The following is a 26,017-nucleotide window of genomic DNA, read 5'->3' on the forward strand; positions in this document are numbered from 1 at the left end:
GTTCTTGCTATAAAAGTTTAAAAATAGATAATGAAGAAAGGAATATATTTCAAATTTCAGTCAAATTAATTCATTCTGAGCGATGTTATGGCTGTTTGAAGAACTATGTAGTCTTGATTTTCATTGCTACTGCTGTTAGGGTTATAAACAAAGTCTTGAATATACATTTTTAAATTAAATTATTAAATGGTGATCATGTTTCAATCCATTCAAAATCACAACCATCTGATGGTCTAGAAAGTTTATTATGGGCTTATCTTGTGAATAAATGTCTAATTAATAGTTAATATAACATTTGAGGTCAAAATAAAGACCTGCACGTGTAATAGGCAGGTTTAACTCCAACATAACGCATCATTAACTTATTTAGATCTATAAACACCTGTATAGCCCATGTTACATATATACTCTGACTCTATTGTTGTTTGAGATATACATACTTCCTACACATCATTAACTTATTTAGATCTATAAACACCTGTATAGCCCATGTTACATATATACTCTGACTCTATTGTTGTTTGAGATATACATACTTCCTACACAGGTGGGCAATAATTGTATAGTGGCATATTGCATACTGGAATGATGTTGAGAGATTTCCAGGATAAGCGTATACACATTACGCGTACAAAGTGATATATATGGATGATGAACACATGGAAACAAGTCTCTACATAGTGTTATTCACCAATTACAAACACATGGAAACAAGTCTCAAGATTTCAGTACATAGTGTTATTCACTGATTACAAACACATGGAAACAAGTCTCAACAATTTAGTACATAGTGTTATTCACCGATTACAAACACATGGAAACAAGTCTCAACAATAAAGTACATAATGTTATTCACCGATTACAAACACATGGAAACAATTAAGTCTCAACAATAAAGTACATAATGTTATTCACCGATTACAAACACATGGAAACAAGTTTCAACAATTTAGTACATAATATACTACAAAACACATGGACTCCTAGCTTTAGTCTGCTAACAAAACATAATATCAACAAAGAAAATAAAATATACTACATATACATCAAAGCACTGTCTTATTGTTAATGTGTACATGTTCCTACACTAAAGCAAATAAACATAAAAAATATAGTAACTTTAACAATACAAAAATAATCTCTGGTTTTTGACTGTTAAAAAGTGTAATCTCATTTAGTGAAATATCTATATCATGACCAACTGATAAACAGATACAAGTATATTTACTAAACAATACTGTAACAATCCTATAAATAAGGCATCTGTTACAAACATTATCAGACTTAGGCTTTATCTGGCACATATATGACTTTCTTTAGTGTTTACTTTTGGATATTTTTAATATCAGTACATGTATCTGAATTATTGGGCTTGGTTAAAATATTGTTCACATAAAAGGTAGAAAGTGCAGGGCTTAACGTCCACTCAACACAAAAAAGGTCATTTCGGGACTAACATATAGTACAATTTTATTTCTATAATTCGCTTGCCCAAATAGGGGTCTTTAGCAGTGGCAGGAAACCAGAGGACCTCGATAAAACCCTAAGATGTTAGAGTTTGGTATCGAAAGTATGCCACATGAATCAATGACAGACCTTATGATCTAAAGTGCATGCATAAAACCATTCGTCCACCTACCCCTCCACACACTAGTATTAAGATAGTATAGGCTTACAGTCAGCGGCATTTGTTGTTTTTCATTTAATAATATTCACTACATCACAGATTATCTAATGTTGTGTTGATTTTTGTTGTTTATCTTTCTAGTGCATGGCAGTTAGTTAGTAGTCTAATATATTATTTTTTCAGTTCATTAGAAAAACCTGTCTAGGGTCCAAACAGGTATTGATGTTATCAGTAAAACCCCTCAAAATTTAAAAATGGAAGTATCGCTCACAACCACCAAACTATTATTGAAAATCAAAGAACAAACATTCAGTAGTAAATCAATTTCATATAGTATAACTAAAAAGTTGGTTATAATAAAATATTTAGAAAATATTAATACTTTTTTTTCATGAGCGCCATTTTCAAAAATGGTGGATATTATATATTTCTTAATGTCTGCAAACAGTTTACATTGACTTTAATGTAATTCTTCAATGATATGTGCTGTTCACAGTACCTGTTCACTCAAATCACAGATAATCACAAATTAACAATGCTGGATGTCTTCACACAAACTTTTTAATATTCCAACTGGATGAACCGACAAGATATCAATCAACATTTTTCGCAATAGATCAAATAGCACAGATTTTTAAATATTCATATTATAAATCAATACTTTAAACAATATTTCACAGCTCTTTTATGAACATTTCAATAAAATGTTCACTAAAACAACTGTTCACATGAGAAAAGAGATCATGTTCAATTCACGTTCACAGAACATTATTAACACACACCCAAATTTGATATCACAAATCAATCCATTTTATACCTTTTTGTTGGCAAAGCCACATTTTTGTTTTGTCATGTCTAAATTGGTGATCTACATCTCGATTTTAACACTTGGAAATAAATTTTGGGGTTTCAGAACACAACACTATATATCGGAAGCAGAGTTACGAACAAGACAACCAATATAAGTTTCCGAATTTTACATTTGACGTTATACAATTTTTGAGCAAGGGAATAAAAAATTGTGTATTTACACAAAATGCCCACAGTAGTCACAGAATAACAATAAATTCAACATTGGATAACATTTTGTAAACAATATGCAAATATATATTTTGTATAATTTTCATAGTACCTTTTGTTTTGTTTTTTGCTGTCATATTGCTCAAATTTACAAAACATCACTCACACATCACTGACATCATCACAATATGCTATGTCCGTAATTTGGATTTATAATGATTTTTCGTAAAACCGTTTAAAGGTTTCAGAGCATGACCGTTAGTTTTTTTACTATTTACAAAAAGTGTTTCTTCTTCACTGGAAAAATCTGATTCAGACATCATAACACTACTGTTTTGTATTTTTCCTGCAATAAAAAAATAGGAGAATATTATAAAATGATTACTATGACAACTGCTGAATCAATTTTGGTACATAACTGGTACACTGTCCAAACTTCAATGCTTTTCGACGAAAAACCATTTCTACATTACCTGATGAGTATTAAAACAGCAAAACTCTTCTCTACGACCTACATAACTCCAACAACGAAATTAATAACCTTATCTTTTATAACAGTTCAATCATATTTCAATTTAACAAAACGATTTTAAATTATTATTATTATTATTCTTACAACATTCAGCTAAGTACGGGTTGTATATATTGTATATAGTGAATCTACTGCTTTTCATTATTAGTATTTAATTTGTATTGTAAATAGGGATAGGGATCTGACATAGGCATTTTGTCTTTTCCCCAATTTCCCATTCATTTATAGTGAATAAAATATGTCTTAAAAAAAAATAAATAAAGGAATATGTCATTTTTTGAATAAATATTGTAATATAAGTGGCTATGAGCAAGTTCAAGAGATTAATGCCACTGATTAGCAGTTGTACAACCACAGCGGTGTATGTCAATAAGGTAATCAAACCATGATTTAAATAAACAAATTGTAAAAATTAAATCGGCTATGTGTGACCTCAAACTTATGATTACTTATACCACTGACTAGCAGTTGTGCAACTAGAAATCTCATCATAGAGGAGATAACTCTTCTCGATTTGTAATTTTCTATCATGATGTAATAGACTAGAAGGGTTAATCATCAATTTGTGGCCGACCTTCCAGTTGTATGCAGAACATAGATTCTGTGTCAAATTAAAACTGTTTGAAAAAGAATCAACTGCTGCGTACCAAATCAAAACGGGATTAAACAGGCCCCCCCCCCCCCCAAAAAAAAATAATATCTAATTAATACTATTTCACCATGTTCCATTACCCAGCAGCAGACTGTAGGTAGACTACCCATAGTTAAAGTTACAATTTCATAGTTTCTAAGAAAGTCAAAACATAATTATTTCTATGTCTTTTGCTCAATAGGTTGTCAACTCACTATTATACGATCATAGGTTATCTTTCTCACACTTAAAAATCTTCACACCGGAAATAATAACACAATTACCTCCCTTGTTTTCCTATTCCCCACCATGGAATAGCTATCTTCAAACGTTTGATTTTAAGTTGAAAATTATATTTTTGCCAATTTCTCAACTGGCAATAGTGAATTATAGGATTAATAGGATTATTCTTTAACAAGGTAGGACTGTTTATAGATACCATCTATTTTAAGGCTTTATTTTAATACATTTTAAAAATATAACTTAAAAATATGAAATTGTAACTTTAAACATCATAATTAACTATGCCTTAACATACAGTAATTGGCCTTGATATTCAAGTTACAACAACCAGACCTACCTTTAGGAAGTAAATCTTTATGCTCTTTCATTTCATGTATATCTTCTTCTCGTGTATTTAATAAAGAATAACGATGACGTTTCCGCGTTTTTAACTTACAATGAAATAAACTACATCTGAAAAAATACAAAACACCAACCAATGTAATTAAAAATATATAAGTACTTTTATGAATAAGTAATTGTTCTGTAACTAGATCTTAAAGTTTCACACCTAATAGCAGTTATTAGAAAATATGGTGTGACCTCAAAGCACCGAACATCGGCATCACAAAGGTACATTAAATTAACATATATGAGATAAATATAAGAAAATGTAGCATTAGGGCATTATAGAAAGTCTACATATGGGAATAGAATATTAGCACCGCTCGCAAAATCCACAACAATAACCTAGACTATTTATACCTGTCAAAGTGAATCTGACATCACTTGTCATTCAATGTATATCTCTTTTTGAATTGTATATACTTACTTTTTAGATCTACATAAACAAATTATAACCCAAGTTCCCCCAGCTATTGATATGACTATTACAAAACAGACTATAACTACATATAATATACTCCACTCTGTAATAAAAAACAAACAGACTATTATTCCAATAGCGTAAAGTCTTTAAAGCAACACAAAAAAAAATCTTCATATGTTCAGAGTTCATAATACTCCTCGCTTGGTCTCTTATTTCTACGGTAACATACTGTATTTTGCCCAGACAGTCATTCCAACTACTAAATAAGGGACCTTTAAACTACCAACTTGTACACAGGAAATCAGTACATGTATCTTGTACCCTTTCAAAGAATAAGACACATTTAACTATCAAGTGGGAACCAGGCTATAAATATCCTGAATGTGATATGAATTCTAACAGAAGATATTCCGGTCCAGTGTCATAATTACAAGATTACTGCTGAGACAAAAGTTTTTCTCAATATTTGTAGGAACTAGCAAGTAATATAAAAACACAATTAATTTTTATGGCTGATGAATTATAGCACAAGGAACTGAATAACATTTATATATGATGAAACTGTTCTTATTATCTAGAATATAATACCCCAATTTCAGTTAATAGATTCAGGGATGCCTGAACGTCCAAACGGCAGGGGGTGGGGTGGGGTCTCCCCATGGGGTTGAGGTAGTCCGAGGGTTTGAAGCACGGAGACTAACCCCAAACATCATGCTCTGCTAGCTCAGAGATATCAATACTCCCGGCTCCACTCACTAGCAAACCCACATTCAAGTCTCCACTCAGTAACCAGATTCATAAAAAAAAAGTCCAGTTTGTGCTACCGTATATTTTGAGAAACACAGTTTAGTTTTGTTATCGGCCATACAGTTTCTTTGGTTGCTTATAGAAATGTACACTACCATTTTGATTTATATGGTCTAAAAACTAAACACCATATAAATCTAAATGTTACTCAGGTTCTAGTGTAGAGAGAGCTTAATGGGCACTCTTTTATGAAAGGCAATTTTTCATACCACAGTTACTCTCCTGTAGAAAGAATGTCGAGGTAAAAATATTCTCCATCCAGAAAGCTTCACAAACACACAGTTTTGTCTTTATATCACAATGACCATGGCCAGAACAATTATTTTGACAAACTGAAAATAGAAAATATATGTACATATAGAGTTTATTTTAAAAAAAACCCTGTTAAACACATTTTGGCTGCAATTTTGCCCAAACCCTTTCTTATTTCTTAAATCAAAATCTTTTGATAAGCTTATATCTCTTATTGTCATTAATTCTTGATTTCTTCTGCATTACTTTTTGGGGGGTTGGATGGCTGAATGGTTAGCATGTGCACACTCTATCATAAAGTCTGTCATTGAGTCAATTGGCAGGGTTTCGATTCCCCGGTTGTATGTGACAAGGAGTAGGGGCGCCTGTCCAACCTCGTGTGTTTTCTCCGGGTCCTCTGGTTTCCTCCCACTGCTAAAGACCCCTACGCGCAAGTGAATTATGGAAATAAAATTGAACCATATGTTAGTCCCGAAATGACCTAGTTTGTGTTGAGTGGACGTTAAACCCCATTTCTCTCTCTCTTTCCGCAATACTTTTTCCAATTTTTCCAAAACAATCTGACATTGTTTTTATTACCATGTTTTGAAGAAAAGCTTTTCTGGTCATTTGTAACAAGTTGAAAGAACAGTCCCAGATTTTACTGGGTATCTGCCTATAAAAGAGATCTAAAGAACAGGGACATATACCACCAGTATAATATTTATCACAATTCTATTCAAGGAATAGGTCAAACACTATGTAAACAAATCTTTTTTTAAAATATGAGTCGCAGTTTGCTTCTGAACATGCAAATTAATTTTAATATTTTGAACAGACACTTGTCACCTCACAAAACTAGACATGTAAAGGTTTGGGGGCGTTTGGAAAAGTGGACAATGAAATATTTATAAAACATTTTCTTTTTATTTCGCTGGAACAATAATAGTTTATCCTATCATCTTGTAAGATGCGGGGAAAATATATTCTACAAAATATATTAATCTGTGGTGTTTTTCACCATTCAGAGGTTGGAAAAGTGGACAATGAAATATTTATAAAACATTTTCTTTTTATTTCGCTGGAACAATAATAGTTTATCCTATCATCTTGTAAGATGCGGGGAAAATATATTCTACAAAATATATTAATCTGTGGTGTTTTTCAACATCAGAGTTCCACAAGATATTGAACTTAAAAAAAAAATCTTTTTTTTTTTCCAAAAATTTCTTCTCAGACCTCCCTATATGCCTGTGTGGTACCATATTCCACAAGATTTCGACTTAGAATAATTTTGATAGAGTGTTTTGGGTCTGTGGTGTTTTTCACCACAAGAGTTCCACAAGATATTGGACTTAGAAAAAATATCAATTTTTTCAAAAATTTCTTCTCATACCTCCTATGTGCCTGTGTGGTACCACATTCCACAAAATTTTCGACTTAGAATAATTTTGATAGAGTGTTTTGGGTCTGTGGTGTTTTTCACCACAAGAGTTCCACAAGATATTGGACTTAGAAAAAATATCCTTTTTTTTCAAAAATTTCTTCTCATACCAACTTAAAATAATTTTGATAGAGTGTTTTGGGTCTGTGGTGTTTTTCACCACAAGAGTCCCACAAGATATTGGACTTAGAAAAAATATCCTTTTTTTTTCAAAAATGTCTTCTCATACCGACTTAAAATAATTTTGATAGAGTGTTTTGGGTCTGTGGTGTTTTTCACCACAAGAGTTCCACAAGATATTGGACTTTGAAAAAATATCAATTTTTTCAAAAATTTCTTCTCATACCTCCATATGTGCCCTTCTTTTCAGACCTCCCTATGTGCCTGTGTGGTACCACATTCCCCAAAATTTACGACTTACAATAATTTTGATAGAGTGTTTTGGGTCTGTTGTATTTTTCACCACAAGAGTTCTACAAGATATTTTTTCTAAGTCCAATATCTTGTGGAACTCTTGTGGTGAAAAACACCACAGACCCAAAACACTCTATCAAAATTATTCTAAGTCGAAAGTCTTGGGGAATGTATTTATTTTCAGAAACCCAGTATCTTGTGGTGAAAAGTTCTTGTGGTGAAAACTCTTGTGGTGAAAAGTTCTTGTGGTGAAAACTCTTGTGGTGAAAAGTTCCACACAAATGCCCCCAAACCTTGCCATAGATGCACAAAACAAATCAACACATGGATGGAATGTATAGAGGAGATACCGGATATTTTAAGTGTTCATTACTATTTCTACTACAGAGACAAAATGATATTAAGTATTGTATACATACCAACAGTGTCTATAGAGATAACTTTAAAATCTAATATATCATTTTCTTGTTGTAGTTTATGTTTTAATATAGATAATATCTTTACACCATTAGCAACCTTTTCACTTTCTTTATACTTTGTCTTCACCAAAAACTGTATATGTAAACTGGAAAATAAAAAGCAAGTAAATAAACATTAGTACAATATGATCTATATTTCGTTTCGTTTTTTTATACTTTTGATGGCCTCAACTACATGAAGATCTGACCGGTTGTAGTTGAAGGTCGAATCAGAGGACATAACAGCGGCTTTTGACCTTATGAAGCCAGGCATTCGATTAACCAGTCAGCATTGTATTTAATGCAGTCATTCCAACATTCCTATATATTTTTCAAACACTTTTATTTTGAGCACTATCGATTGCCTCATTTCTACAAATAATTATCTTCAATGTACTAAGATGGAGATTTCTTGTAAACATGCAGTCAACCATGAAAGACAATAGAATAATACAATGTTTGAAAAATGCTCCCTTTTTTGTGGTTTGCATTTATGGGTTGTACTCCCTGGTTGTGAAGTATCTCTGGAGGTCAATAAATAAATGTAGTCACTCACTGTCCAGTAGACATATCTTTACCAATATGTTGTATATCAACAATAGTTTCTCCATCAGCTTTATTTTGATGTATTAATAATTTTAACTGACTGGCAATACGTTCCTGAAATAACAAAGATAGGTTGCCAGATAATGACAAAGTAGGTGAGATGTTCAAGCACACTATGATTCTTCTATAGAAAACAAGAATATTAATAAGAACAATAACTCAGAAAGCATTGATCAGAAACTGATGAAGATAAATATAATCTCTTGCGCTCAGAAGCTGCACTGAAGAGCTCTGCCAAAAAAGTGATTTATCTGTGTATAGAGTGAATGTTTTTTATAAAAAGTTGCATGCACCTGTATAACTGTGGTGTTACACCAAATGTGTTATTTTGGGAGAATTTGATATAGGAATTAGCAGTAGTTGGACCATTTTGTTTATTTACTTTATGTTTAAGTTCAACATATTGTGAACAGTGTTACAACCAAAGGGTCTATCAATTTCAATGTCAGTGAGCTATAGTAGTGAATACCTACTCAGATTAAACCATGTTGACAACAGAATTTCATCTCACTTATTTAACATACTATTGGAGTTGGGATTGAGTGTTCACCGTAGAACAAAAAGGGAAATAAGAAGTGGAGTAAAGTTCAGATCATTCATTAACTCAGAAAAAGCCATTGTAAATTTTGATCAACATTTAAAAAAGAATGAAAATAAATCACCCTGTCCTGATAGTATTTTATCCAAGTCGACAAAAAATTTATTTACCAAATGTATCTTTAACAAAGATAATTCACCCCCTGCTAAAACTATGTCTTTTGAATATTCAATCTGCATGTAATAAAGGACTTGACATTGAGGAGACTATTATACATCAAAACATTGACATGCTTGTCTTGACTGAAACCTGGCTCAAACCGCAAGGTGATGAATCAAAAATTGCTACAATGACACCGAATGGTTACAAATTTGAACATAAACCCCGTGTGTCTAGAGGCGGTGGCATAGCCGTAATTTATCGAGAACATCTTTCACTAAAATTCTATTCTCCAAAACTCAAAGAAGTTAAATCATTTGAATATTTAGAATGTTTACTGACAAGTGCACAAACTGCAACAAGAATAATTGTTGTATATCGGCCTCCAATATCAAAGAAAAATCAATTGAAGACGGCAATGTTTCATGATGAATTTTCCAATTTACTTGAATATGTTCTTACTTCAAAAGCCAGACCAATTATACTTGGTGATTTCAATTTTCATTTTGACGTTCAAAACAATCCTTATACAGCCAAGTTACAGACTCAGATACTCACAAACAATCTTATTCAACATGTTAGTTTGCCAACCCACAAGAAAGGTCATATTCTGGATTGGGTGGTTTAAAATGTTGCTGACAGTACTGTGGAAGATGTCACTGTGTCAGATCTACAAATCTCGGACCACTTTCTGGTGTCATGCCTTCTTAATATCCGACCGCCCCTCAAACCGTTGACAGAAATCAAATTCAAAAATCTGAGACGCATGAACAGTGAGGCTTTCTGTCATGATTTAATGACATCAAACCTTTTTCTTCATCCACCATCTACGCTTGACGAATTTGCTCTCAACTATAATAGTACATTGAGGGTTCTTCTGGATAAGCATGCTCCAACAAAAACCAAGAAGATTCAGTTCAGACCTGATACGCCATGGGTGTACACTGATGATGTGCGATTGCTTAAATCTGAAAGGCGTCGAGCTGAACGAAGATGGAGAAAATCCTCTCTGAAGGTTCATCGTCAAGCATATGCAGACGCTCGAACCCGTATTGTCAAGGAAATCAGAACAGCTAAACAGAGCTACATGAATACCAAGATCGGTGAATCTTTGAAGAACTCCAATGCTCTCTATTGGACTTTCGACTTATGGGTAAAACAGACTGAGACACAACTCTTCCTGATCTTGATGGATATCAAGCAATAGCAGAGGCTTTCTCAAATTACTTTACAGAAAAGATACATAGCATCCAAAGACAATTTGACGACATTGAGTTTGTATCATCAAGTACTCCCATCCTCCCTCCCCCCTTATTTGAGTTTGAAAGCTTACTGAGGCTGAGGTATTGCCTATTCTAAAAAGGTCAAAAACAACAACCTGTAAGCTTGATCCTGTCCCAACAACACTGATTTTTGATCATCTCGACTTCTTTCTGCCCGTTATTACACAATTAATTAACCTGAGTATAAGTGAAGCGAAAATGCCAACAATATTCAAAACAGCTTTCGTTAAACCCTTGCTGAAGAAACCAGGTCTTAATTCTGAGGAATTAAAAAAACTACCGCCCAGTATCAAACCTTCCATTTATTTCCAAAGTTTTAGAACATGCAGTTTGTCTTCGTCTTTCAGTACATCTGTTACTACATAATCTTTTCGAGCCTTATCAGTCTGCTTATCGGCCATTCCATTCAACAGAATCTGCTCTTCTTCGTGTGTCAAACGATATACGTACTGGTATTGACGGTGGCAATGTTGTTCTTTTGGTACCACTTGACTTGAGTGCAGCATTTGATACCATCAACCACAATAACCTTCTTTCGAGGCTGAAAGGTGACTATGGACTTGCTGGTAATGCATTGAATTGGTTCTGGTCATATTTAACAGACAGAAGTCAAAGTGTTGCAGTTCACGAATGTGTCTCTACTCCTGTTGATTTAACCTGTGGTGTTCCCCAAGGATCTGTATCGGGGCCGGTACTGTTTAGCCTATACACCAAAGACTTGGGTTCACTTATTAGTGACCATGACCATGACCATTCTCAAATTATGTCTATATTCAAGCCTACACCAATGTCAGCTGCTTAACCAATTCCCAACTCTCAAAGTGTTATGAACAAATTAAATTGTGGATGACAGCAAATAAATTAAAACTTAATGATGAGAAAACTGAAGCTTTACTTCTTGGTCCTGAATCTAGACGTGATCTATGCGGTATAACCAATGTCCATGTTGGCAACTTCTCTATTCCAATTTCAAATAGTATAAGAAATCTTGGAGTGATGTTTGATAGCAATCTTAATATGGAAACCCACATCAACCATATATCTAAAGTGTGCTATCTCATTCTACGGAACATTGTGTGCATCAGGAAATATCTTAATGCTGATTCTACTAAGATACTGGTGTCCTCGTTGATTCTTTCCAGGATAGATAACTGCAATAGTTTACTGGCTGGTGCTCCTACTTCTCTTGTTTCGCGACTCCAAAAGATCCAGAACACAGCAGCTAGAATAATATCTCTTGCTCCTCGTTACAGTCACATAACACCAATTCTCAAAGAACTTCATTTTCTTCCTGTTAGTTACAGAATCAAATTTAAAATACTCTGTTATACATTTCGATGATTAAATGGTACTGCCCCAAAATACGTGAGTGATCTCTTACAATCCTATACTCCTGTAAGGACCTTAAGATCAGTAGATAAGAAACTCCTTGTAGTGCCTAAGCCTAAAACAGCCCCTTTTGATCAAAGAACTTTTCCTACTCAGCCCCAACAGAGTGAAATGATCTACAACTGGAAATAAAGAACTCTCCAGATATTGCTGTGTTTAGATCCAGACTTAAAAACCTTTTTGTTTAAGAAGGCATTCACTTTGTGACAGTTGTGATCATTTTTGGACTGCGCTTTGAGCATGCTCATTAGGGCTGCAACGATACACCAGGCCACGATACGATGCGCATCACGATTCTTACCCCACGATACGATTAATATCGCGATGCAGTTTTCTCGGTCCACTGAACGAATTCCATTCTTGTCATAATTTACGGGAAATCCAAAAAACTCCCATACTTGTGACTTATACTTGGCAGAGGGATTTTCAATTTCTACATTATTTTTGTCGCCCGTACGACCTGAATTTGTTGACGAATGCATCATTATTAAAAATATTCTGTTGCTGAATCAATTCAATGGCTTGCTCGTATTGCTACAACAATTTCAGCCAATGGAAAGCTTTCTCGTTGTCAGGTCAGTCGTAGATGAGAGAATGGCAAAGAAAATAACAATACGAAATTTGAATGTCAAAATATTATTATACATTGAAAATATAGAAAAGATAATTGTGCTGATCATTGTATGCACCTATCACCATTCTTGCACAGTAGTCTTATTACAAATCGCATATTACTGACGTATTTATAATAATATGTTGTATGTTTTTTCCGCATATTATTCAAGTGTGTAATTTGCAAGTAACCTAATTTCATGCCTGACTTGCTTATCCAGACTGATATTTTGTTTTATTCTTGACGAAATAGCTGAAAGTCTCGAATTATTCACGTGCCGAAAGCGAGTTAACACGTACTCGCTGAAAGTAAAAAAAGTTATTTTACTCATAGACTTATTTAGGCATTCCTCGTTAGGATATTTAAACGACAGAATGTCAGTCTATTTTTTTTTAAATTTTGGATAACGAATCGCGATACGGACATTGATTGTATCGTGCATCGTGTATTTTTAAACTATCGCGGTTCATCGATTCATCGATGAATCGTTGCAGCCCTAATGCTCATGCATGGATATTACGCAATATAAATAGACTATTACTATTATATTATTATTATTCAAAATAACACTAGACTTGTCTATTCAAAAATCCCTGTACTAGCTTACGTAAAAGCAGTTCATTTATATCAGCATTCAAGAAATCTCTGCGATGATTTGAGAAATCTGCCACATCATCTATTTTCAACACCCAACTGAAACATTCCAATGATGGCAAAAGATCTCAAAAGCCGGAATAGTATGATTCGAGGAGTGAAGTTTTCTGTCATCCTATGTGCTGTTTCAACAGGAATCTTTTTTTTTTAACAAGAAAAGTATAAGACATACATTCCTTATCCCTAACATATTGGAAATCTATATAAATTAAAACTATATCTTACCTTATTTTCTTCTGTAAATTCATTTACATCAGTATCTAACAACATTTCTAGTGCATTCAATCTATTTGGATCTGAAAATAAAATACATTGATAAATAAATCATAAAAAAATTTGTGCAAAACTTTGTTCCATATTATTTTCTGTTGTTTACTTCATCTCGGTCTAAAGGCATTACAGAAAGTTCTGTGATATCTTTTCAAAAAATGATAATTGTAGCATTTGATTGGATGTCTATTCAAGGTCCATGTATTATCATCCTGTTGTCTTGGGGAAAGTGATATTGCCCCTTTTTCTCTTCTCCCCACACTATGAAAATTACAAGAACATTACAAATATATTACAAACCTTCTTTGACAATAACTGAAGCTGAATCTGAGTTAGACAGACCTTCACTATCTACTACAGTTAAAGAGAATATATAACGTCCAGCTACTAGATTGACTAACTGTAATACAGCCTGACTATCAGAACCATTTATTATATCCTATAATATATAAAATATTGTAATAAACAATACTTGACGATTATATATATTTGGACATATCAATCTTTATTATATATTTGGGTATATCGATGATGATATATCAGGGTATATCGATGATGATATATTAGGGTATAACGATGGCTATATTTATGGGTATGTCGATAGTTAAATATTTGTGAATATTAATTATAGGTTATACTGATGGTTATATATTTGTCTATATCAATGATGATATATTAGGGTATATTCATGTTTATATATTTGGGAATATCAATTGTAGGGGAAATATATCTAAAGGTAGTTAGGAATTTATAATAATATAAAACAAGATAAAGTATAACAGTATTCTGTCTTACCCCTGTTGCTAAGCTACGGAGATCTCTTTTCCAATGGTACTGGACAATGCCATGATCATCAGTTGATTCTCTACCATCCAGATTGATAAAAGATAGTGGTAAATAAACAACTTTATCTCCACCAGCTTTTGCTATTGGAGCTAAATTGGCATCTAGGTAATGGTAAAAAAATAATAATACAAGGTTAAGTTTAAGAAATACTAAATCATCATATATATTTTGCCATCTTCCAAGAGTTAAGGTTAACACAGTCTTACTACATTTCCTTTAGAGGATGGGTTATTACCTTGCCAAAAAGTCTATGCCTCTATCATGGACAACTATGGACACACATTCGGGATGTGTGCTGCTGTCTACTTAAATTATTCAATGCAATTATTGATTGTATTGGGCTTTTAAATTTACATTTGGTTTAAACTATGTTTAACGGGTTGAAAATACTGCATTGTCTCTAATCAGGCAAGTAAACAAATTACCCTCAAAATAACGAAATGATGGAAATTTGGCAGGGTAGTATTATATATCGTAGCCTAACAAAGTTTTAACAGTAATGTGTCATGGGGGAATTTTAATTTGTAATCAAACTTAATCCACTCGACACAAACTAGATTATTTCGGGACTAACACATGGTTCAATTCTATTTCAATAATTCGCTTGCAAATAGGGGTGTTTAGCAGTGGGAAGAAACCCACGAGGTTGGACAGTCGACCCTATTCCTTGTCACGTACAACCGGGGAATCGAAACCACGCCAGTTGACTCAATGACAGACCACCCCCCATTAAGCATCAACCTGCTTCATAAGGCATAAGGTGGGTGGAACGCTTAAAGTTTAAAGGGAGGGACTGCAACAAAATAATCAAATTGGAGGAGGATAAGTCTTTACAGATGATTTTTTCAAAATGTCTTTTGAGTTCATTCTTGCCCCTCTTCACATAAGCACACACCATCTCCAAAATGACATCATGAGAAAAAACAACCTTTCATTTAGAGGCGTTAACATTATTCTGTTGACAATTTTCCTACCAGAGAATATACCGGTATGTGTTCCATAATGTTAATTTTTTCTTTAAAATGTGAAGGTTTCTGTTGACTCAAACTATAATTTGAAATTAGGTCATGCCTCTAAAAATATGACCACCATAGAGGGGGTTGATATGTAATGAAAATAACTTACGAGTTTTTGTGGTTACGGTTAACTTCGCCGAGGTAACAATTCCTTCATTGTCTTTGACTTGGAGTTCAAACTCATATGTGCCCTCATTCAATGCACCTGTTGCTGAGGCAACCATTCTATCACTGTTCATGATTTGCAAAGCTGTTGGGCCTCTGTTAAATTATTTAATTGAAATTTATTGTTAATTAAAACATAAGAATAGAGAGAGAGAGAGAGAGAGAGAAATGGGGTTTAACATCCACTCGACATAAACTGGGTCATTTCAGGACTAAAATATGGTTCAATTTTAGGGGTCTTTAGAGGTGCGAGGAAACTGGAGGACCGGAGAAAACTCACAAGATTGAACTCCTTGTCATGTACAGTGTAATCGAAACCACGCTACTTTGACTCAACGACAGACCTTAACCATTCAGTCACCACAAGAAATATTTTTAAAAAGTGACAAAAGTTTTAAATAGGTTTCACATGTTCTCCGATCCCTCTTCGGAGTATATTTCTGAATAAAAATATTGTTATTCTTGTGCCAAAAGGCGTACGTAAAAAAAGATGTACCACGATCCTGTACACTAACACTGTTAAGCGTGTGAGTATCTTAGAACTCCTTAAAGCACAAGTCCCGAGGACACATAACCTGATTTCTGGTCCCAATCTTATGATGCCTGATGCTAATTATTAATTCATACTGCCACAAGACCCCTACTAATAGTTTCATAGCGTAAATTTTTTTTGCTCTACAGTAAACTGTAATAAACTGTTTGCTTTATATATAATTTACTATGCTTATTTATTTTTCTGCTAATATTTATGATTTATATAATGTACATATCGTCTCTCATAAAACTTAATGAATGGTATTTTTTTTAAATGATTTGTATATTTTATTATCAAATGTGACATATTTATAACTGGTGCGATGTTAATAAACTACTATTATAACCTACCCTGTCTGTTGCCATGTATATTGTGTAAGTTTATTATCATCTGTACTATTACTTCCATCTAGTATAATATTATCAGCTGGTAAAACTACAGTTAATTTATTAGCAGTCTTCGCTACTGGTGGTTTGTTGCTTTCTGTAATAAATAGATAGAAGACAATTTCATTTCCCTGACAGTCAAGATCAAGTACGTATTACCAATCGAAAACATTTAAACTAGAGGAAAAACTATGTTTGCTATTTTACAAGATACTAGTACTTCTCAACAAGCACAATATAAATTTTAACATAGGTTCTGTATACTATGTGTGACATGTCCCTCAAAGTCTAGTCATAAGATTAATGTAAAACATTAGTTGACAATCTGTAAAATATGGTTCTAATCTTCTGTTTGTTAGAAACTAATTCTTTTTGATAAAAATAAGTTTTGGTTCCAGTTTGTTTCAGTGGACAAATATATATGTGGAAAATATAGCATTGACGAATCTATAAGTGGAAAATATAGCATTGACGATTCTAAAAGTGGAAAATATAGCATTGGCGAATCTATAAGTGGAAAATATAGCATCTCAATATACTAACTGGATATTGCTTAGGTTTTGGGGGTCATTAATTCCATTATAATCTTATATGGGGTCATTAATTGCATCTAAAATCTTATATGAAAGGGAAAATAGTTTTAATGTCTGATCAACACAATATCTTAGTGATCAGGGGAATATATTTCAATTTCTGGTAATTTCCTCTTACTCGTCTTTCAAAGCAATATATTATGTTCATTACAACTTCAACCACAGCCTCTTTTTATTTTTTTTAATCAGATACATTGTCCTTGTCAGTCGTGTGGGTGATTACCCTTAAAATTTCATAACATTTGGTCAGGACTTGAATAATGTAGAGGGATGGAGCAAAAAAATTGTATAAATATATGACTGACAATTTACCTGGTTTAACAAACACATGAACATCAGCTGTTGATGATTGTCCACTAGAATCTGTTACTTTTAATGTATATGTGTAGTCTCCTACTTCCAGGTTATTTAGATGTAAAAATGGTGTACGAACACCCTATAAAATACAATATCAGAAGTTTTAGTAAGAATTCTATGTGTCATGAAATTAATGCAACACATGTCAATCTCCCAAAGCTTACATTATTAGTTAATGCCCCTGTCACCGAAAACTTGTAAAAGGTTCAGGGTCCACAGATGATAGTTTGTGAGATTATATTTACAAACTTGCTGGGAATGTTTGGATAATCATAGGAACCCCTAATGTGATTTTTTGGTACAATTAGGGGCCATAATACAGGAATTTATAGTCCGATATGTGTGAATATCGAAAGAAACCAAGATCTTGTGGTTATAAACATACAGTTCAAGTTTCATCACAATCGGATGAAAATTGTGACCTCTAGTGTGTTCACCAGTTAAAAACTTGATTTTCGTACAATCAGGGGTCATAATCCAGGAAGTTACGGTCTGATACATGCCAATTTCGAAAGGAACTGAGATCTTTGGGAGATAGATCTATATTTCAAGTTTCAGCAAAATCGGATAAAAATTGTGACCTCTGGACTGTCCACAAACAAATTTGAACGGACACACAGAGGGACAGGGGCGACGACAATATACGTCCACATGAAAATGTGGGTGCATAACAAACGAAAGGGGGCAAATCCGTCAAATGATCATATATATACTTACAGACACGTCTTGTGTAACTTTATTATCAGATGTTTTCGTCCATTCATAGCTCTTAATTTCCTTATCATCGGTACTAGCATTACCATACAAGACGGCCGATGTTTGAGGTAGACGGATAACAATATCAGAACCAGCATTAGCTTTTGGGGGATAATCTGTTTCTGTGAAAACAAATTGAATATTTGGAAATCACTATGGCTGAGAAGGTTTATTGCGATTTTCCGACATCATTTCCCCCTTGTCAGTGGTGCGGGATGGAGGGCCTGACAAGGACAGCTGTCATGTTGTTTGGATGGGACGAAAAAATGAGGTTGTGTGTACATTGGCGTGCACGTAAAAGATACCCTAATTTATCAATTGGTACTGCTATCTCTGGCAAGCTTGTAGAGGAATGCATGTCAATGTGCAGCTTACAGATTATCATTAAAAATTTCCAGTGACTTGTAAAAGCAGTGCATGTCGTGTAAATATTTACTTTTGTTTTTGTGTAGGTAATTTTGAAATAAATTCAACAGCATATTATTCTTTTTTAAAAAATATATTACTTTAACGGGAAACAATGATAAAGAACTGTAAGTGGCACTAATGTTTTATCGTTCGGTGGAGCCTTTTAATAACCACGTTATTAGTTTGTGAGGTTGATATCTGGTGATACATTGTATGTACTTGAATGTGATCAAGACATGAAGAGTGGTCAATAATGTTTCTGATTTAAATAATATATGGATGTGATTTACGGCATTTCAATGTATTGTGTAACTGATTTGTCAGTGTGCGATAATGGTGAGGGTGTCCTCATTGAAACATTGTACAGTTAATAAACCTAGTGATTCTAGCGGTAAAAACCCCAAATTAAACAATACTAGTTCTGTAGTAACTGAAGTCATATTTGACAGATGGGACATAAAGATCGGACATGTCTTTTCAAAAAATAATTAGGATTATATTGAAAATAATGAGTTGAATATGTGTATGCCTTTCTACATGTCTTCTGCCTCTTAACTTCTTTCAATAAAATAAGTAAAACAAAAAGCACCAAATTTACCTTTTACAACAGTGACATTGGCTTGTGTTGAATTTGTAGCTCCATCAGAATCTGTCACAGTTAATCTAAAAATTAAAATAAAGGAAACATAAAGATTCATAGGCTGGACTGTAAAAAAAAAAAAAAAAATCAGTACATGGATATACTAGAATATGGATCATCCACAGTATATATCGCAATAAACATTTTGCTGTATGATACAATGTTTTCTCTCTACTTTCTTTTTGTTTGGATATATACTTTTAAAGGCTGGTTTCATACCATTTGTATCAATATACAATTTCTATCATTGAATTCATAGAAATTCAATTAAACCATAACACAACAAGAGTTTGCAAATTAGTTTTAGGAAAGTTCCACAAATTTATGTTAAATTGTTTCTATTGGTCTATGAAAAATTGGTCTTACTCTTGTCTTGAAAACTGATGTCTTGTAATGTAGGAAGTTTTTTTTTGTTTATTTTTAAGAACATTCCATTATTCACTTACTTAAATGTATAATTTCCTGGTGCCAGACCTTTGAGATTCAACATAGAAGCATCTCCGTTCGTCTGATGTGCTTGTAACGGACCATTCACTTCCTCCCAATGATAACTAACAATCTTATCATCATCTTTACTATCTGTAAAGTATACACTTCATACATCAATTGATTAGAAAACTCTTGGTTAATTAATCATTATCAAAAGATAACTTTGTATGTGTCAGTACAAGAATATTCATGACGTCCTTTCATGCTGGTCTGAAACAGTCATCATTTGGCCAATCATCTTTGATGTTACCTTTTACTGAGTGTTGAATCCTTGATACTGACTTTATTTAGTCAATAAAAACAAGATATATTATGGATAGACATGGCAAGGTTTGGGGGCGTTTGGAATTTTCTATTTATTTTGCTGGAACATTAATAGTTTATCCTATCAACTCATAGGTGTATTCCACACGGGTATATAGGGAGGACTGAGGAGAAATTTTTGATTTTTTTTCTAACTCCAATATCTTGTGGAACTCTTTTGACAAAAAACACCACAGACCAAAATACTCTATAAAAATTATTCTAAGTCTAAAATATTTTGGAATGTGGTGCTACACAGGCCCATAGGGAGGTGTGAGAAGAAACTTTTAAAAAATTGATTTTTTTCCCAAGTCTATGAAAATTATTATGGAATGTATTTATGTTTTTAAGTCCAATATCTTGTGGAACTCTTGTGGTGAAAAGATCCACACAAATTCCCCCAAACCTTGCTATAAATGAGATTGTGAACTGTCTCATCAGTGCACATGTCCAGTGATGCACACACACAGAGGATTGACTAGCAGATGATAAATGTCAATGTTATACTTCAATAGTCTACCCATATACTATGGTCGAAAAAGGGTTAATAAAAAACTGTTTGGCCATACATGTATCTAGTCTAATGTAATACCTGAAATGTGATTGGTCGGTGCCAGACATGAGATTATAAGATTGGTCAATGTCAGACATGAGATGAGTGCTCACACTGTCAGTCGCCAAAGTCGCAATTTGCGATAAAACTATGTAAATGGCGATTAAAATTGGCGATCATTTTGGCGTTAATGTTTTACGGTACAGGCGATTCTTTTTGAGAACTGGTGGAAAAAAATCTTCGAATTCTAATCGTATTTATCCTGCATTAACCATTATTAAGTGTCAATCACATGGCGGGATACTTTAAATTAATCAACTGGCTGATAATCCAGATCACGTCAATAAGTAATACTAATCAGTTGTCTTGGATTAATGATTAGTTGATTGATAATTGCCAATGATAAAGCCTATCTCAAGTCATTATTTACTCCTAATGATTGATCTAAGCGGTGATTATTTGATGTTTTGTTTCGTCTTACAAAGAATGGTTATACATGTAATCAAAATGTCCGACAGTTCCTTTTGAAGAGAATTAATTATTTTGATAGCTGAATTCCGATTACAGTGGTTTCATATACGGCATGTAAAATATACAAGCATGCATATCGGATATCATTATTTCAAATTATATTATTACCACTAGTTCAGTTGAAAACATATATACCACGAATTGAATAGTGACGATTCTTGAGCGAAAAAACAGTTTGCCATTTGTATCATATTTCCGTCGCCAAAATGCTCTAAAAGTTAACGACAGGTATATTGTAAGTATCTCTTACAAATATAATTGAAATTTATTATATCATTCTATAAGGGATTCAGATTCCGGAATCCTCTATGGTACCTGAAAATAACAATTTGCACCATTGTACACGCAACACATAAATTTATAGAAAATTAATTGGCAATTCCTGGATGAGATTTGACATGTTAATACTGAAAATATATTGTGCAGTAAGGTGCTCAAATAGACTAAAATCACCAAAAATAAAACCTGATCTTATTAAATCCAAACTTTGCTAATCTATCATGTAAAGACAGATTTTTAAAGTTGTTGTATATTGTATTGTATATATCGGTATTTTTTTTATAATAAGTCTAGCTGAGACACAACATTGTTAGATGTTGTCTTTTTTATCACACATTTTTGGCAGACAAAATATTCCAGTTGGCGGAAAAAAATATGAACATTTTTTTTATATAAAAATTATCATCAATTTTGGCGGAAAAAAATTGAAAGCCAGTGTGAGAACTGAATGAGATTATGTAATTGGTTGGTGCCAGACATGAAATTATGAGAGCAATAGCGGAAAACATATCTAAACTAACAGGGAAAATATATTTGTTATCAAAAAAAATTATAATATATGCTTTGAAATACTTCGAAAAAAAACCTTTTGACAATTAATGCCAAAATCATAATTTATACAAATACACTTGCAGGATGATGAATGAACAAGCTTCACCATGAGAAATATTTTATACATGATCGAGTACGGCATCACTGCATATGCAAGCTCTGTAATAATAAATTTATTTGAGACAAGTTTCTAATCTGAGGTAACCTATCTATAAAAAGACAACCCACCTGAACCATCTAGTAAACCAGAATTTGGTAATTTTATTTCCTGATTTGTTGGCTTTATAATGGCTACTGGTTCTTGATTCTTTCTTGCAGCTGAAAATAAACAACTTAACAATTAGATGGGAACTTGTCAGAATTTCTGAAATTTGTGATAAAATAACAAGGAATTTCAGAAATAATTTTCGTCACACCACAAAGAACAATCTTATTTAGGTTTTAAAATCCCAATTGAGAAATTTGTATCTGCAATTTGCAACTCGAAAAATAGATATTATCCTAATAAAGAAGTGAAAATCTACCTTTGAAACCAATATGTACAAATGACTTCTGCATTTTTCCTTATCTATTACTAGATAAGCTTTCCTTGTAAAACTTTCAGGCATTACCTCTGGCAAAGGGGAACCAGACATATACAATCACAAAATATTTTTGTTCGCAGTCTAACATCAGTGTTCCAACCTTGGCGGTTCTAGTCTTAATGCTAGGTTTCCACTGTCGTGCGATGCGTTACAATAGGATTGTCCCTATTGATACATGATCTGGTAAGTGCAGAACCATATACATATGTTTTGTTACGATCAACGTGATTCCTACTACTGACCTCAATATATGATAAGACTTGATAGTATCACCATGATTACTCCACGAGTCCAACATGAATTGTGATAGTGCGAACCTTGCATAATCGTTAATTAGATTTACTTACGTGGTAATACTGTAACATTGACTAGGCTCTCACCAAGTTTATTTTCCCCTGTCACTTGTATTTTTAACGTGTAAACACCTGCTATTAACTAAAAAAACACCAGAAATATATTTTTAAAAATTATCCACAGAAGAGAAAAGGATAGGTAACTAAGGCTGTGCAAAAATATTGATATAATCGATAATCGGTAGAAGTTATTTAGCGATACGATAATCGATATTGAAATTCAAATATCGATTATCGGTATATTTACCTTCTGACGGCAAGTTACGGTCACTTTAACATGACTGAACTTGCCGTAGTCTGGCATGCAGACAAATGAACGAATACACAACGTCAACACAACAACTATTTTCCCCCTCTGCTTACAAACTGGCACATTTTAAATATATATTATTGTAAAAAAACTAAACTTTAAGATTAAATACATTATTTTAATATTTTCGTTGTTTTTGTTGTTATTACTAGTTGAAACTAAAATAGGTCACGCACTTTCTGAACAATGACGATCGCACGTGATATAGTAAAATTAGAATTATCTCCCTTCTTTGCTCTTGATTGATTTGTAGAGAAATTGTCTGCTTTCACGATAAAACTAATTGTATTATTAATGATCAACTCAGCTTTTATTACTAAATCATGTCAGATACAGCCCATACAAAACACGTTTTTGACTTCCCGGGAAAATATCTAAATCTCTCGTAATTTCTTGGAAGAATTCTACTTTGGTTTTCATCAAAATTAACCAATCATAAAAATTCTACTCTGAAAGCCGGTAATTATTTTTTTATTGTCCAATCAATAGACGCCTTCTATTATATTTTATTCTATTTGTATTTATCGGAGATATTGGAATAAAAAAAAGGTTCAAATGAATCAAGAACAAAACTTAGCATAATACTCAAGTTAATCCTACATTTAGCACCTAATTATTTTACATTAATTGATTTTTTTACGTACATCGGCACAGTATGAGACTAGGATAATAACACTACTGTAACTCGATCAACACAAATAACAGGTCGGTAAAGTTCGTTTTTTCCGGAAGAATGATAATCGATTAGTATCGATAATTGCTGACAAATTCTTGCCGATAATCGATATTGAAATTTCATATCAATTCCCAGCCTTATAGGTAACTGTCAAAGAACAGGTGCTGCAGGAATATGAATACCACAGAAAACTAAAGATTTGCCCTTAATCAAAAATACTATGAAACAAACTGCCTGTAATTAATATAATCAGGCTGCTGTATGATGTGTTGGAAATCGCTCTCGATGGCATATAATAATAATATGTTTGTTTATATAGCGCTAATACATAACATACTGTTACATGCTCACAGCAGGGAAATCAGTTTAATATTTTAATTAATCCTGCTAACAAAGTCAGATGCAGACACTTAATCTAAAAATTGAAAAGAAACATTTTTTATATATCAATAAAAACTTACATTACTAATTTTGACAGTATCTGTATTTTTGCTAGCTATTTGACCTTTTTCATCAGCACCATTAGGAGATGATACCAGAGACCATGTATAATGATATACCTCTCCTACAAAATACAAAAAGAATTGAAGTCAAACTCAATCAAAAACAGACGACTCAATCAACATCATATAGAATTGACCAATTGATGACGCTAAGGTTATCGTAAACTACATACATTGTTTATGGTTGGCGCTAACAGTAATCAACCAATTAAAGATACATTGTCCCGAGAGTATTTATCGCCTGGTTATTTCCCAAAAAAGTATGGCAAATTTGTTTTATATGGAAAGTATAGACACCCAACCTTACCAGAAAAATACTGGCTTACACGAAAGACAACAATAGGGCAAGAACTGGGCAAAAATTTCAGGGTATCACAAACTGGCAACCCGACTGTTGTCTGCCAGCTTATTGTGTGCTAGCTTGACTGGGGTTGGGCGGTTCATCAAATGGTTAGGCGGTTTTGGGAACACAGAGAGGAGTGTCTGCAATTAAATGGCAGAAAAATAATTAAATAATTTTTTTTAGGCCTCAATATGTATGGTAAATCGACAGTAAGTAATAAAAAATAGATTGTGAAAAATGGACCCCCCAACATAAACATAAAACATAATTTTGAGAGGGATTTGAAGCAAACTTTGGATAGAATTAGTCTGAATATGTTTTAGTCCAAATATATCACCAAATCACACAGTTTGTGCGTGGGAAAGTATCTTTAAGATCCCTGGAATCACATAATATCTATGACCAATGGACTAAACATTTATCAGACATCTTATGGAGAGAGAGAGAGAAATAAGGTTTAACGTCCACTCGACACAAACTAGGTCATTTCGGGACAAACCCATGGTTTAATTTTATTTCAATAATTCGCATGCGCATAGGAGTCTTTAGCAGTGGGAGGATACCTGAGGACCCGGAGAAAACCCACGAGGTTGGACAGGCAACCCTACTCCTTGTCACGTACAACCGGGGATTCGAAACCACACATCTTATGGAAATATAGGTAAATATTTGTAGGTAAATATTTTCATGAATTATTTCATTAAAATATGAAATATAAACAAACCTTCTGGTGCAGAGGGTACAACAGCAGCTGATAACGACACAGAATTTTCATTAGGTAGCTGTATAACTTTAGGTTCACCAGCAGATACTGTTAACTTGGTTACTAAAAATACAAACAAAATATAGCAACAATGATATTAGTATTACAACATATCATCTGGGTCTTGTCAAATTGTCCAGGAGAGCCAATGAATATCGAAATGAAATGAAATGGAGTTATTAAAATTTCCTACTTTTCTGCTCCGATTGGGCTAATAAAGACAGGTTTATCCCATGCAGTGTGCTATGAGGGAAATTATATCAAATTCCAACTGTCAAGGGTTCTTTTACACGCCAAAGTTAAAATATGGGATCTTGGTTTTTCATCCCAACCAAATGACTAGACACTG

General features: G+C 33.2%; 1 protein-coding gene across 2 annotated transcripts in view; it reads right to left on the reverse strand.

Moving 5' to 3' along the window:
- Window positions 1-451: 451 nt before the first annotated feature.
- LOC126815670 (dyslexia-associated protein KIAA0319-like protein) overlaps window positions 452-26,017 on the reverse strand; it is a 70,796-nt gene continuing 45,230 nt past the window's right edge. Inside the window, exons 7-25 of one of the 2 annotated variants that reach the window (XM_050541537.2) lie at window positions 25,630-25,731; window positions 24,521-24,624; window positions 23,068-23,155; window positions 22,365-22,454; window positions 19,876-20,008; window positions 19,388-19,452; window positions 18,343-18,503; window positions 17,581-17,704; window positions 16,640-16,772; window positions 15,699-15,850; window positions 14,523-14,674; window positions 14,028-14,166; window positions 13,683-13,753; window positions 8,772-8,875; window positions 8,177-8,322; window positions 5,878-6,000; window positions 4,865-4,961; window positions 4,391-4,506; window positions 452-2,993 (exon numbers count right to left, since the gene is read on the reverse strand). In XM_050541537.2, the coding sequence (XP_050397494.1) occupies window positions 2,839-2,993; window positions 4,391-4,506; window positions 4,865-4,961; window positions 5,878-6,000; window positions 8,177-8,322; window positions 8,772-8,875; window positions 13,683-13,753; window positions 14,028-14,166; window positions 14,523-14,674; window positions 15,699-15,850; window positions 16,640-16,772; window positions 17,581-17,704; window positions 18,343-18,503; window positions 19,388-19,452; window positions 19,876-20,008; window positions 22,365-22,454; window positions 23,068-23,155; window positions 24,521-24,624; window positions 25,630-25,731 (2,255 nt within the window). In that variant the 3' untranslated portion in view covers window positions 452-2,838. Of the gene's footprint in view, window positions 2,994-4,390; window positions 4,507-4,860; window positions 4,962-5,877; window positions 6,001-8,176; window positions 8,323-8,771; window positions 8,876-13,682; window positions 13,754-14,027; window positions 14,167-14,522; window positions 14,675-15,698; window positions 15,851-16,639; window positions 16,773-17,580; window positions 17,705-18,342; window positions 18,504-19,387; window positions 19,453-19,875; window positions 20,009-22,364; window positions 22,455-23,067; window positions 23,156-24,520; window positions 24,625-25,629; window positions 25,732-26,017 lie in introns of those variants that run through there. The other variant, XM_050541552.2, reaches the window with a different exon arrangement.

This window comes from Patella vulgata, chromosome 1, assembly GCF_932274485.2.
Source record: "Patella vulgata chromosome 1, xgPatVulg1.2, whole genome shotgun sequence".
Lineage (NCBI taxonomy): Eukaryota > Metazoa > Mollusca > Gastropoda > Patellidae > Patella > Patella vulgata.